The 15270-nt window shown below is 44.4% G+C and overlaps 1 protein-coding gene across 5 annotated transcripts in view; it reads right to left on the bottom strand.

The window, feature by feature from the left end:
• The window catches only part of LOC142582228 (dipeptidyl peptidase 9-like), a 155207-nt gene that overhangs the window by 116656 nt on the left and 23281 nt on the right, over positions 1-15270 (bottom strand). For all 5 annotated transcript variants that reach the window (XM_075691678.1, XM_075691676.1, XM_075691680.1 and 2 more), the window contains 2 exons: positions 9973-10246; positions 1819-1987 (listed from right to left, as the gene is read on the bottom strand). In XM_075691678.1, coding sequence (XP_075547793.1) covers positions 1819-1987; positions 9973-10246 — 443 coding nt within the window. The remainder of the gene's footprint in view (positions 1-1818; positions 1988-9972; positions 10247-15270) is intronic.

Here is a 15270-nt window from a genome sequence, read left to right as displayed (position 1 = left end):
CTCAGAAGTTTAACTTTATAATAATTATGGAGTTTTACGTGCCAAAACCACTTTCTGATTATGAGGTACGCCGTAGTGGAGAACTCCGGAAATTTTGACCACCTGGGGTTCTTTAACGTGCACCTAAATCTAAGTACACGGGTGTTTTCGCATTTCACCCCCATCGGAATGTGGCCGCTGTAGCCGGGATTCGATCCCGTGACCTCGTGCTCAGCAGCCTAACACCATAGCCACTGAGCAACCACGGCGGGTCTTTAACTTTATAGAACAGCACATACATAAAGTGTAATGCTAGAGTCTATGGGGTTTCCTCCATGGTGATGCTTCTTGCTGTGCCAGAATGCTTGTGACTACAGGTGTCAATGCCTCCATGCAGTTAAGCTAGAAATGCTTGCCAATTATGACTATGGCTGCACTAAAGCACTTTTCAAAAATAAAACAAGAACAATTTGCTGAAACACTAAAATCATTTTTTTTCTGATTGCTGCATCTCTATACACTTCACATTACACACTTCATATTACAGTAAGTGTCACACTACAATAGATAGATGTGTTGGGACAAATTGGAGAAAACAAAGCCTGAAGACCATTATGACCCCAATTTTCTGATACAGATGCAAGAGTTTGTCTCAGATCTGTATTAGTGCCCCATTTGGTTTCTTGTATTCTTGTATTGTATTCTTCATAGTTAATTTTATTTGCTCATTTTCAACTACAATGACTTTTTATGCATTTAAAATACATATATTGAAATGATCAATTTATTTATATTATGTTAACATTTGGTGTGCTTCATATTGTAAACCTGTTATCTTCATAAGTACCAACTTCCACTGTAATTGCGACATGTTTGCTTTATTTTCCGCGTTTTTAAAAATTTTGGCCCTGAATACCATCCAGATTTTCTGGATAAATAAATATTGATCAATAGGTTCCATCATTACCAGCTTCTGCATGTGATGCATCGTGACAATAGTGAATTGCCAAAATATGAAATCATGGTCACTTATGCACGGCACCTACAAAAACCTCCTGTGCTAATTGAATGCTTCACAAAAGACAGGTTCCAGTAATGCAATGCTACGTACTAGCCTAAAAGTTTTTATTCAGACATTATGAGGCATTGTGTTGGGGGTATGATAAAATTGGACCAACCACACATGACCCGATAAAAAAGCAACATTAACATTCGTAATAAAAGAGTACATTAAACAGACCATTCATGTGACATGGATGTAGAAAGCAATGGTTCCAACAAAACAAATGCAGCAGAAGATGGAACTAACATAGCAGACATTTATCCAAGATCATTTACACACATACACACACCCCTCAGTGACAAGTTAATAATTCTCAAAGAGAAATTGCATTTTCCTGACCGTGGATATAACTTCTGTTGTGTCACAACAACAACATACGACATTACAGAGTATAAGTTAAGAACAGAGCTTTGCACATTTCACTCCCGAGGCTGCTAAATCTTAAGGTTCCCAGCACCAATAAATTGCAGAAGAAAGGATTGATTGATTGATTGATTGATTGATTGATTGATTGATTGATTGATTGATTGATTGATTGATTGATTGATTGATTGATTTAAAAATCTCAAAGCAACACAGGGTCTTTAAGAAATGCCATAGTGGATGGCTTCAGATTCATTGACCATTTGCAGTTTTTTAATGTGTACATTCAACAAGGTAGATGAGTGTTATTGCATTCTGTTCCCACCTCACTGCAAAGCTCAAAATCAAACTGCAGATTCGTGCTCGACATCAGAATTCTGCAGCTACCACGACAGGTATAAAGAGAAACACACCTGAGCGAGTGTGCGTGAGCCGTGCCTCGGCCCCTGAGCCCAGGTGAGTGACCCACAGGTCGCCTGCTGCCACAAAGGCCACGACATCACCATTGCATGGACAAAGCTGTGCATTGAGGCGTGCACAGCTCAACGATGTGCGGAGCTCCACCGGGAAGTGCGGACCTCCCTGCATCCACAACATTATGGACTATGAGGTTTTGATCATTATATCTTTGAACAGCCACCTTAGATGCAACTAGAAAAGGCATAGTAGGAGTTCATTTTCTTCAACACCGTGAAAGCTTTTCACAATCTAGTCATTTAGACTTGTTGCCCAGTCATGGTAAATGTATTCATTATTCTAAATCATCAAACACATGTTAATTCCAGACCTGTCAACCTCAAAAGATGAAAAATACTATGGTTAAACAAAGCTAAAAATACAAAAACTTGGTAAAAACTTAAATACAGTCGACTTCCGTTAATTCGACCTTGACGGGTCAAAAGAAACTGATTGCACGGCGGATCGAATTAAACAATACACAATAAAAATGGCAAAACACACTGCTGATTCATTTGGCAGTATTTGCCAAAACGCACACCCGCTTTATATGTGTCCAAAGTAGAAAACGAACGTAGAAATGAAACTGCAGCTTCTAAACGAAGTATAAACCTAACGCACACCCTGATAACTGGTTAACCTCTGTCTATCCGTCCATCCTGCTTCCTCCTAACCCACACCCGATCTTTAGCAAGAAAAATTATCTAAATATGTGTTTCTAAATGCTTTTTTAAAGTCAACTTCGCCGCAATACCTCAATGTTATGCAATAAAGCATACGAATGCCGCAAAAGCGGTTTTGGTAGCATGTTCGATTTTACCGCGCAGGCAATTTTCGGCACAATATTCTTGAAAAGTAAAAGGCACGTGTTAGAATCTGATAAATACCATAATCAGACATTGTGAGCTATGCTTATTGCTTGAACATCTTCCTACGGCAGGCCAAAAACAGGCATTTTCGACGAGAGACTATGTGTGTTCAACATATCACAGTCTCCCAAGCTCCGCCGAGACAGACACTGCCACTAGAGGGGACACCAATGGTATTTTAAATAGGGGCCAGGCATGTGCGTGCGGCCTGGTATAGTTCAAATCATCCGGTGAAGGCCCATTTTAGGATTGAAATAACGAAAGTTTGGGCCTGTAGAAATGCATAACCACTGGCCGGGTCGAATTAACTGAAAGACCGCATGAACCGGAGTCAAATTAACGGACCTCTACTGTACAGCTGTGTTACTCAATATGTTGATTGTTAATTATGAAAATTTGGAGAGTTTGTTCAGCAGGGACACTGTGAACATGCACTCTGCTCTACCGACAAAGCCAGAATTACTTGCACCACGGACAAATGGAAATGTTCATGAAGTTTATTCACGAAGTGTTCATGTACCAATGCCCCAAAACTCATCTGCATTTATATGCTGATTCAATGAGCAGGTCTTGCTCCCCTGGGGAATGCAAATGATACAGGGAGTCTGAAACTTAAGCTGAGAAATCAGTCCGGGATTGTGTTTTGTCCCGTCCTTTAAAATCAATTTTGCCCTAAATGGAATGTAATTAAAATATCGCTAAATTATTGATGTCAATATGACAATCATAAACAAGCTCTAACTGTACATCTTGGCAGATATCCAATTCCATCGGCCAGCATACTCACAAGCCCTCTGACCCATGCTCGCTACACACATTTCACAGGTGGGAGATAGGGTGCTAATGAGTGAAAAAGTGTGTGAGTGTATGTGAGCACGAAAGGGAGGGCCGGTCAGTTTGAGTGGTCATGTCAGTTAACGTGACTCTGAATGAAAGTCAGTGACAGTGATTTTTAGTGGACGTGAGTACTAACACTGGTGACTGTCGGAGAGTGTGAGCAGACGTGAGTACATATACAATCAACAACCTATTTTCTGGAAGCTCGATTTTTCGGACATGTCCAATAATTCGGATGCCATCGTGGCAGCACTACCTACCCCATAGAGTCAATGTATAAGAACGTCTGAAATTTCGGATGCAAAGAACCTTCGCCGTCCAATTTTCTGGATTTTTTGCATTACCGCAGGTAAAACATGGCAGTTGTCAATGCCACACAGCCTCCATTTTGATAATCTTGCCGCCTCGAACCGCCGCTCTCCCATGCAGATCCGCTGACAAGCACGGCCACAAGCACGATAACGCTAGGCCTAGCTACTTCGATGTTTGCTACCAAGCTTCTTTCTGTTCGGTGCCTTGTTTTTCATTGGAATAATTTGCCACTGTTAGCAATGGCACGGACTCCTTTGTAATCTTAACCACTGACTTATAAAAACCAGCATAATGACAGTTTCCAAAAGTCAGCTTTGCCTCAGTACAATAATGTTAAACGGTGAAGCATACCCAAAGTATTGCGGTGCAGCATGCTGTGAGTGGGAGGGGCACTTATGGGACACTATGTATTCCTTAATATAGACGCATGCACCCGCCGTCTCCTATCACAGTATGAGCACCAATTAGCCTAATAAGCATACTGGCAGGTTTTCAAAACTTTTTCAAACGCGCCTGAGGCGATTTGAGCCCTTGGAGGCAGTAAAAGGCATGCATTCATTTTTTCTGACTGCACGATTTTTCTGACCTTTTCACAGGCCTCAGGAAGCCTGAAAAATTAGATGCTGACTGTATATGTAGATGAGTGGGAGTGGATGCTAGTATGAGCATGAGTGGAAGCGACTATGAACGTGAGTGAATGTTGGCGAGTATAAGTGGGCTTGAGCAGGAGCATGAGCGAGTACCAGCATGTAGTGACTTCTGTGTAACTCACACAATGCTGAGTCACAAAGTACCACAAGCGTGGTGATGGTATCTATGAGCAAGGTAATAGCGGCTCTAGTGCTGAATCAAAAATACCATATTTGCATGCACACTTCTTTCTCTAATGTGTAATTGGTGTGAAATTATGAAGTACATTCATTATGCAGAGTAAAATTAAATTTCCAGTAGACATTCGAGAATACCACGAAATCCCACTATAGTATGAGGTTATGCTTCAAATCCTGGCATGCTAAATTTGCTTCGTGTATTATATTTGGGTGCCACTGCCTCTAGCAATAAAAGCTCTTCTCAGTTTTAACTGACAAAATAAGCTGTTTTTGTTGTAGTACATGTAGATAAATTCATTTTTCTTACTTTTTGCTTAACTCAGCTACAACAATATAGTATCTTGTACTATAGTTTGGTTTGTATTATATGCAAAAGCATATGGTACTTGCAAGCCGAAAGTACAGTTCAATAAGTCAAGTTCACCATCATAAAACATGTCTAATAACATCAACTAATTCAAATAATAAAAGCAGAGGTGTTCAAATAACTTAATTTTCAAATCAAATTGAATATGAATATTGGAGAAAAATAATCTCCAAATATTGGATACCTTTTCATTTCTAAGCAAAGTGAAATACAAAATTTCCATAGAGTCCAGGTAATTAAAAAATTAGGCTTATTTTTAGGGGTGTGCAAATACTAAATAGTAGACTAAATCAAATATTAGAAAACATTTTACAAAAATTTAATGCTTACAAATTATGGACAAGAAAACAGTGCTGCACATGCTCGCGAGTCTCCTAGCATAGCATAATGAGAATGCAGCAACCTATCAGTAACTTACACAAATAGAAATCAATATATACAGTACAGTCTACTATTATTACAGGAAACACCAAATTAGTATGCCAGCGCTGACTGCAGCTCAGTTTTAGTACAGTTGGATCTCGATAAACGGAAATTGCTTAAACGGAACTGCCTCTTAAACAGAACATCATCCTCATGGTTGGTTGGTTTTGTATTCATGCAACTGTATTCAGCTTTGTCTCTCACTAAATGGAACTCCTGATAAACAGAAGCAATTTCCCTGGTCCCTTGAGGTTCCGTTTAAAGAGAGTCTACTGTATATGAAAGTCTAAAAAACATTTTTCTTTTTCATCAATTGAATTTCTGTTGCACATAATCAAGAGCTTTCTTCCTCTGAAACCAATGAATTAGTGACATTACATTGCACTGAATACCAATGAAGTTCTCAGTTTGATAGTGGACCTGTGTTTTGTGGCAATCTTTTATTTATTGCACAGAAAGTTTTGCTTTCCAACTTTCCTCCAAAATATAGAAGAGCTATCTCAGCTTTAACAGCAGGTGGGTTATTGCAAGACCAACCTGCATAGCAGACAAAAGGACCGTGCATCACATGACTCGATGAACATTTCGTGGTTAAAAGCAGGCACCATCTGCACCGTTTCATTGTCAGGTTCAGCATTGTTTGCCACCTGTCAGATTCTGAAACTTAGAGGGTCCAGGCAAGTTCACGCAACCCTCACTCCCCTCCTCTTTCTTGTTCACCTGCCATCTGTGCAAATGGATGCAACTGAACATGACACTGTTGCGCCCTCCACGCAAATCCAAAGCTAGTCTTGTGACAGGTTGCTCGTAGCAACAAAAAGAGACTGATGTGCATCAATGAACGGCATTGGGAACAAGAGTCCGCCATACAGTGTCTTAAAGATGACGGCCATGAACAACTTCGTTGCTATCCCATGCATTCGCATGCATTTGCAAGGTAGTTTGTTGGCTTTCCGACTGTTGCACAGCTTCTGCAAATAGATCTGCCATGTTTTGGCACCAAACCATAACTTTAGTTCCCGATGCCCGATGAAGCAGCATCAATTAAACCTAATGGCCTAGGCTAACATGTTTGTGCGGGTAACTCAACAGTGATCGGTCCCGAGCTCATGCTTGCAGGTTGCATTGACGGCTGTTGAAGTGGCGTGAAGTTCGTTGCTGCATACTCGACACGATCCATGTACCTATCGGCAGTGCCACATCTTTGCACATGCTCCCGCACTTATGCACGCTGCTGTTGTTGCCGTTTCCTCTGTGCACATCACATTATCATTTCAATTGGCCTTGTCGACCCAGATGAACCTTGTACTGACCAAGGCGGCCACAGCGGATTCGGTGCCATTCTGGGAATTGCGTCGTTCGGGCCCTGTGTGCACAATCCGACATCATGCTGAGGTCGGGGAGCACTCACAGTGGCAAAGTCCGCTACATCAGCCACGGCAGCTGGTCCGAGGTAAGCTCAATGTTCCTATTGAGCCAAAAACACAGTGAAATGCTCAGTTAGGAGGCATCAAGAACAAGGTGCTCCGCAGAGCACACAACCTGTGGCACTGCGCGGGTCTCCACATTGAATATATCAAATATTCTAAAAACCGTCTGTGTTCTGCGATTCAAAACCGGCATTACAGTGCACGCAGTCCGGTCAAGCGATATGGGGGGGTCGACTTACATTCGAGTCGACTTACAATCGTGTAAATACGGTATTCACTTCGCGCGACAAGTGTTATTTTCGTTTGATGCCACCGCGGCCTAGCAGCGACGACAGTGACCTCAAACTTACTGAAGCTGCAAGCCAGCTTTTCAGCCAGCTTTTCAGCCAGCCCCCCTCTATTCGGCAAACACTTGCATGCCAAATTCCTTGTTGGTGTTACGTATTTTCTGTGTACGCATACGGTAGCGCTGCAGAAGTCGTGGCGCGCCTTCTTCATTGTGGGGTGCTGTTCTCGTAGCAATGATTGCATTCATGAGGCTGACGTAACGTGCTGCTTCTGCCACTGTCGGGCCTAAATCGCCTGTGCTGTCGCTTTCCGTGTCGTCCTCATCACTGTCGCTAGCCAACACTTCGGCAACAACAGAGGCAACGATGGCGAAAAGTCGAACCTCCTAGCCGTCATCCCTTCGCGGTAAGAGCAGCGCTGCCGAGCAACTTCATCACATTCCAAATGCCAAACACCGTAGTCAACAGCAGATCCCTGTCGCGTGCCAGTGCCGACTTCTTCGTGTCACGTTCAATAGCGCGAACGATGTCTAACTTTTCTTCTGTGCTGAGCATCCGGCGTCTTTTTTATCCGAGCTTCGGCATGACGCGAGTCCTCGCATACACGATGCCACAACGCTCTCATGCACATCGCCGAAATGATGTTGATGTTAATGTGGCTTCACTCGCGAACGGACAGGGCACTTGGAGGCCGTTGTTCTGATCTCTGAGGCTTGTTCTGCCCGATGGAGACGACGCACCGCCGTGTTCGCGCGACGAAAAGTGGAAACACTACGTATTAACCGATACGTACGCAATAAGGTGGTACGGTTGATGCGGATACAGAACACATAATGTTCAATGGCCGCTGAGTCGGGGATTTGACTTTACTACTTTTAAGATGAAACTACTGTTTAAGTGGGTACGGTTTAACGAGGTTTTACTGTAGGCAAGTAGTGATGCCAGATTCCACTGTAGCTTACCGTGATGTTCACAACGCACCTGCAGCAGGGAACGGTGGCACGTTTGTGTTATTGCCTGCTAAAAGTGTGCAGTACACTTCCAACAGCACTACACCCCACACATTGGGAGGAGATTTTCTGGTACCGGAATGAGAAACTGAGTGCGCAGCAGCGTTTTCACATGACACGGGCGTGTGAGTACTGTATTTCGGAGAAGCTGAAGCAGTGGGAAGCTATGTTCCCAACTGCGAATTACTCGCACCATTTCTTGTTTATATGGGATCGAGCGGCTGGAAAACACACCACAGCGGGTGTGACGACCCAGGAGGAGATCTGCTGGTACTGAAATAAGAAATTGAGTTCATACTGGCATTTTCACGCACGATGGGCAGGCGAGTAATGCGGTGAAGTTGCCTCGACGGGCACCTAATGGTCTTGACCATGCAAGCCTCACACATTTCTTTGTTTCCGTAGGAGCTAGCAGCCAGAAAACATACCATACGATCGCAGTTTGGCAGTGCACTAAACGTTGGTGCTGAAAGATCATGCTTTCCAGGATTGGGCCGCCTTTTTGTGTTCTCGATCGCAAATGTTGGTGCCGGGAAATCGTACATAACGGGATTGTATCAACGAGGTTCTACTGTATACGCAGACAAAACAGGCAGAGTATCACTTCAACACATATGTTTCTGCTTCGTGCATCCTTTTTCTGCTGACTTGGTTCAATTTCTGGCTTAGTCACAAATCTCCCAGTGAATTCAATTAAAAAATTTAGATATCTTAATTCAAAATACAGTGAAACCTCATTTCTATAAACACTATATTAACAAATTTCAGATTAACAAACCTTTCAGAAATCCCCTCCCGACTTCTTATAGTTTCAATTAAAAACATTTCAGTACTACGAGTTTCAGAATACCAATGTTTTCAAAATAACGATCATTATTCAGTTTCCTTGTCATATTAGCAATGCCTCACTACAATGAACTAATATTCAGAAATCAGAGAATTCTTAGATTTCCGTGTATCCTTCAAAGCAGCCAAAACAGTAGGCTAGCAGACGATAAGACACAGAAAGCGAACACCGCAGCGCATGGGTTCGGAACACCTGAGACGGCGGCCAAGAAAAAAAATAACACGGGCGAGCGGAGGTGACAACACATCAGGTTTTGCGGGCACATGCTTTGCCCAGAAAAGTGTCGCCTAGCAATCGAGGCGCCTCTCTTCCTTCTTTCACCCTTCTTTCTGTGCACTCCTCTTTCTTTCTGCAGCTGTACTAGCTGTGCACGTGGTGAAATGTAACCTCCATACTCATGGGGATGCCACACATGGAGATGCACGTTGTAATTTACAGACAGTGTCATTTATGGGCACTTGAGCTTGCTTTAGCACAGTTTAAGTGTCTGCCACGAGCGAGACAGCTGCGGAATCCACAACAAGGAATGTGAAAAACAAACAGCAAGAAATATTGCACTTTGGAGGTGACTTGGCATAAGTGTCTGTTTTGGGCGCGTCACTCTTATTATATGGTGCTTTGGTGGTGCGTGGCAATGGAATCTATGGAAAATAGCAACAATATCGGCCGAGAGCCAACAGCGATGCTTTCATGGACAGCTCATATGGTGACAACTTATGAACTGATGGGCGGTATGATTAATTTTGGGGCTTTCACTATAACAATCTTTCAGAATGACAAACAATTTACCACAGTCCCCCGAAGTTTGTTATATCGAGATTTAACTGTAATAATGTAAGGCACTCCACAGGCTCTTAGCAAAGTCATATAAAGTGCTGTCATCGGCCTCATGACTTTACCAGAGGCATGTCATCGCAGAAGAAGAGGGAGCCACCAGCCGGAAAGACGAAGCGACCACTCTGGTAGTCGAAGGACGTGATGCCCCAGGCCATGAGGCGGCGCCGCTCCCACTGGAGCTGTTCCTCTCGTGACAGCCGCCCAGGCGGGTGACACCGGTGGAACTTGGGGTCCAGCAGAGGGCGCCACTGGAGCACGGGAGGAGCTGCTGAGCCCAGTGTTCCACCAGCCCCTGCCACACCTTCATTGCCACTGCTGCCATTCGAGCCACCAACCCTAAGCAAGGAACAGAACAGATTGGTTCAGTGGAAAACCTGGACACATAATGTCAGCAAAACCACACATGGAGACAATGCCTGATGGCTCAAAACAGCCCAGAGCAACACCAATGACATACCGTGATGCTATGAATGTAGTCTGAAATTCCTAAAACAGCTATTGCTGTAAAAATGCATACAGGGAGAGTATAGCAAATGAGGGGGGGTTCCCATATTAAAACTATCAACTTCATTTTCATTCCTTCAGCCATCTGTCATTTGGATCAGATGCTGCAGCACTGCCATTGTTCCAGGATTTTGACACTTGACACAATGAGTGAGAAGAACTAAAACTAAAATGAACCGTTACACAATATGACCCCGACATTTAGACAAGAATTAATAAGGCATCCCAACTTCCAGAAAACCTCACTGATCTCGCTCCTCCTTGCCACAAAACATGTGTTTGCATGACGACCGCCCCGACACCGTAATTCCTCAGAGCTATGTCAGTAGACTCCCTCAAGCTAGACTGCATTCTTAAATTAGTAGGATTAATATGGTTTAATCTGATTATGCATGTACTTCCCTTCAGGTAATGAAAACATACACAGTATGGAATGAGCCACCTCACAGCATGTCATATTGCTGGAAATGGTGAAGTGCCTGCAGAACCTCACCAACAGCAAAGTAATGTCACTGAACTCAATTAACTGCTGACTAAACTAATGCGAGGAACTAAAGGGGAACAAGAGAGAAAGAAGTGTCACTCTGGTGCCAACAATGGTGTCAGTGCTAGGCAGAGTTAGGTGAATCATGAACAAGTTGGCCATATATTGTGCTGACTGGGAAAGCCCTATCTTATTTTTTTTTTTCTGAAAGAATTACTCACAGAACATATAAAGGCACCAGTATTCAAGCATATGTTCTTTGTTTTGCTTAAGTTAGAGTGCAAGCCCGCATGCCAGACAAAACAAACCATTTGCTGGAGATGCAGCACTGTGCATCTTGTTGATGCCTTGGCTTTTGGCATTTGCTTCATTTCTTTGCTGTTCTACGGTACCTTTAGCTCGCAGCCAACTCCAATGCTGCCTATTTAAATACATGTAAAATACAGAAATTCTTTTATGAGAGAAGAACTGATCCAAATATAAATAAATGTGTTGAGTTCAAAAGAGCAAGTTGAATTCTAGTGACTGTAGGAAGGAAGATTTTGATTTCAGGCCTCGAATTCTTTACAAAAGTTTCCAAAAACTGGCCAGTTTCGAAAAAAATTGAAGCCCAAAGCATGCAAATCTTTAACTCTGTACCAAAAACAGATATTGCAGTTTCGTGAACCGCATCTGTTAGTGTGTCCAAAGTGGACAAATTTGACCGATGAATTTACAGCTTATGTGACATTGTCACAATGTTTACAAATGTTTTGTGAAAATCTTACTTGCAAATTAATGGTAGACTTCAGTGGTGTATAATATACAAATTTTGTCCACTTTAAATTAATTATTATGATCATCATCACATTTTATGTCCACTGCAGGACGAAGGCCTCTCCCTGCAATCTCCAATTACCCCCATCTTGTGCCAACCAATTCCAACTAGCGCCTGCAAATTTCTTAATTTCATCACCCCACCTAGTCTTCCGCTGTTCTTGACTACGCTTCCCTTCTGTAGCCCTAATGGTACACCAGTTATCTAACCTATGCATTACATGACCTGCCCAGCTCCATTTTTTTCTCTTAAATGTCAATTAAAATATTGGCTATTCACTCTTGCTCACTGATCCGCACCGCCCTCTTGCTGTCCCTTAACGTTACGCCTAACATTTTTCGTTCCATCACTCTTTGTGTGGTCCTTAACCTGTTTTCAAGCTCCTTTATCAGTCTCCAAGTTTCTGCCCCATATGTTAGCACTGGTAGAACGCATTCACTGTACACCTTTCTTTTCAATGATAATGGTAAGCTTCCAGACAGGATCTGACAATGTCTTCCATATGCACTCCCCAGCCCATTTTTATTCTTCTGTAAGTTTCCTTTTCATGATCAGGGTCTTCTGTGAGTAAATGACCTAGGTAAACGTACTCCTTCACAGACTCTAGAGGCTGAAAGGCATCCTGAACTCTTATTCCATTACCCGACTATTGATCATTATCTTTGTCTTCTACATATTAATCTTCAACCCCACTCCACAATACCAATATTTCTCTGTTTAAGGTCTTCAATCATTTGTTGTAACTCGTCTCCAGTGTTCCTGAACAGAGAAATATCATCTGAAAATCGAAGGTTGCTGAGATATTCGCCATTGATCGTCACTCCTATGCCTTCCCAGTTCAATAGTTTGACTACTTCTTCCAGGCACAGAGTGCATCGCATTGGAGAGATTGTGTCTCCTTGTCTGACCCCTTTCTTTATAGGTATCTTCCTGCTTTTTTTGTGGAGGATGGAGGCAGCTGTGGAATCTCTCTAGATATTTTCTAAGATATTGTTACGCATGAAGAAAACGAAGACCAGTGAACGTGCTTGCGGTCCCAAGCGGAAGAAGAAAGTAGAGAACGACGCTCAGTTGATAAACCAGCTGACCGCTCTTGCGCTCACCTTCGCGACTTAAAGTAAACGGTCGCCTTCATCCGTAAGGGTTATAAACGGTCTCCTTCGCGCGTAACAAAGTGGTGGAGGTGCGGGGTACCGCTCACAACAACGGAACCATCACTGCCGCAGCTTCGTCGAAGCCGTCGACTTGCCGGCCTCCCGCCATCAGCCGTGACCATCTTCGACATGCCAGAAGAAGGAGCCACTCCGAGGGCAGCGCCTAGCAGTCCACTGCCATACTACCGAGTTCCACTCACCTTCGGAGGCAAAGCGGGGGAAGATGCCAATGAGTGGCTCGTCCACTACAAACGAGTGAGCAAATCCAACGGGTGAGATGCAACCGCTCAGCTCACCAATGTGGTGTTCTCCCTGACTGATACCGCCCTCGTGTGGTATGAGAACCACGAGGACGCGCTTACGACGTGGGAACATTTTGTTGACGAGTTAAAGGCGTGTTTTGGGGACTCAGTCGCCAAAAAGAAGCGTGCGGAGCAGACACTGTCGCTACGGGCGCAGCTACCAGGTGTGACATGCACAACATACATCGAAGAAGTGTTAAAGCTGTGCAAGGTGGTCAATGCTCGCATGTCGGAAGAAGATAAAGTTGGACATTTGCTGAAAGGAGTGGCTGAGGATGTGTACAATTTTCTAATTGGAAAGGAGAGCCTCAGTTCTGTGTGCAACGTCATTCGGCACTGCAGAACTTTTGAAACGCTCAAGATGCGTCGGATTGCGCCAAAGTTTGGTCGGTTGGCAAACGTTACGACGGTTGCCAGTGTGGACACGAGTCCTTGCCTCGACCTTCCTTCGACCATCCGACAGATTGTCCGCGAGGAACTTTCCCACCGCGAAGGGTTGTTGCATTCAACTGTTAACCACCATGGCGTGTACACGTCACGTGAGGCTATGACGGCGCCACATTCGGCCCCTTGGCAACCGATGGTTACCGCAGCGGCCGTGGAGTACAGCGCAGCCCCACAGTCGAGGATGACAACACACCCGCCGACTCCGCGCTATGACCAACGCACTCAGCGCACACCTTCTCGACGCACGATGTATCGTCGTGACACACGCCACGAACCAACCCACTACACGCGGGAAAATGATAATATCCGCTTCATCGACGAACGACCAAGGTTTCAACCTCTCCCGGTGTGTTATTCCTGTGGTGTCCCGGGTCATATATCGCGGTTTTGCAACCAGCGTATGACCACGTGGTATGGCCAGCCGTCAGAGTTTTCTCGGCCCTCCGAACGGCCACACGGTGCCCCGTGGCCAGCACACGTATCGTCTGGCGACGAGTATTGGCCGAGGAGCTCCCGGAATCGCTCCCCAGCATCTGACAGAAGTTTAACACCCCCACCACAACGTTGTGCTCCCCGTTCTCCCTCACCGCTGCGTCGCACTGCGTCCCCTTTGTCACCGGAAAACTAGCTAGCGCGGCCAATGGAGGTGAGGTCGCTGGAGACGTGCTACTGACAGAAATACCTCCTGTGTTGGTGCTGAAAAACAAAGTGCGCGTGCTTGTAGATAATGTCCCTGTGATGGCTCTGGTGGACACAGGCGCAACAATTTCGGTCATGAGTGTCTCTTTTAAACACGTGTTAGGGCGAAAGGTTTTGTTTAAATGGGACGAAGATTCAAAGTTTTGTGGAGTGAGTGGTGAGCCGTTGCGACCTATTGGTGTGTGTAGTGCTGACGTATTTTTGGGAGGCCATGTTATTACGACAGAGTTTGTAATTATTCCTCGGTCGACCCATGATGTTATTCTCGGCATGGACTTCTTGCGGGAGTGTGGTGCTACTGTCGACTGCCGCACAGGAAAAGTATTCTTAAGTGGTAGGATTCCATCAGGACTCCTGGAGAACCCTGTAGATCGTGAAACTACACTGTGTGTTTGTGGTGATACGGTCATACCTGCATCATCTACCGTTTGCGTTCCCATTGTCTGTTGCGGCGCGGATTTCGACTGCTTCGAAGCTACCATAGAACCGGTGCACTTTAACTGTATGAAGAAGAATGTGTTGGTGCCACATTGTGTGGTGTCGATCAAAGGCGGACGCACTGGCTTATGGACCGTAAACTGTTATAAGGAGCCCGTTATACTATCAGACGGCATGAAATTAGCCTTCGCCAGGGAACACGCGTCCTTATCAGTGGCTGAACTTACAGATGTGCCGGAAGAACCTGATGGCCACAGTTCGGAAACGGCCCTTTTGTCGATGGTAAATAAATCGCTCAGCACGAGTGAACGCCGAACACTAGTGGGTGTGCTTTCGAAGCACGTTTCGGTATTCGACTTTGCCCAGAAGGACAATATACTTGCAATCTCTGCGTCTCGAACGCGCCATACCATCAACACGGGTTCGGCAAATCCGATTAGACAAAAGCCATATCGTGTTTCACTATCAGAGCGACAGATTATCAACGAACAAGTGCACGAAATGATGAAAAAGGG

Source organism: Dermacentor variabilis, chromosome 5 (assembly GCF_050947875.1).
Source record: "Dermacentor variabilis isolate Ectoservices chromosome 5, ASM5094787v1, whole genome shotgun sequence".
Lineage (NCBI taxonomy): Eukaryota > Metazoa > Arthropoda > Arachnida > Ixodida > Ixodidae > Dermacentor > Dermacentor variabilis.
This window is presented reverse-complemented; position numbering and strand designations above follow the sequence as displayed.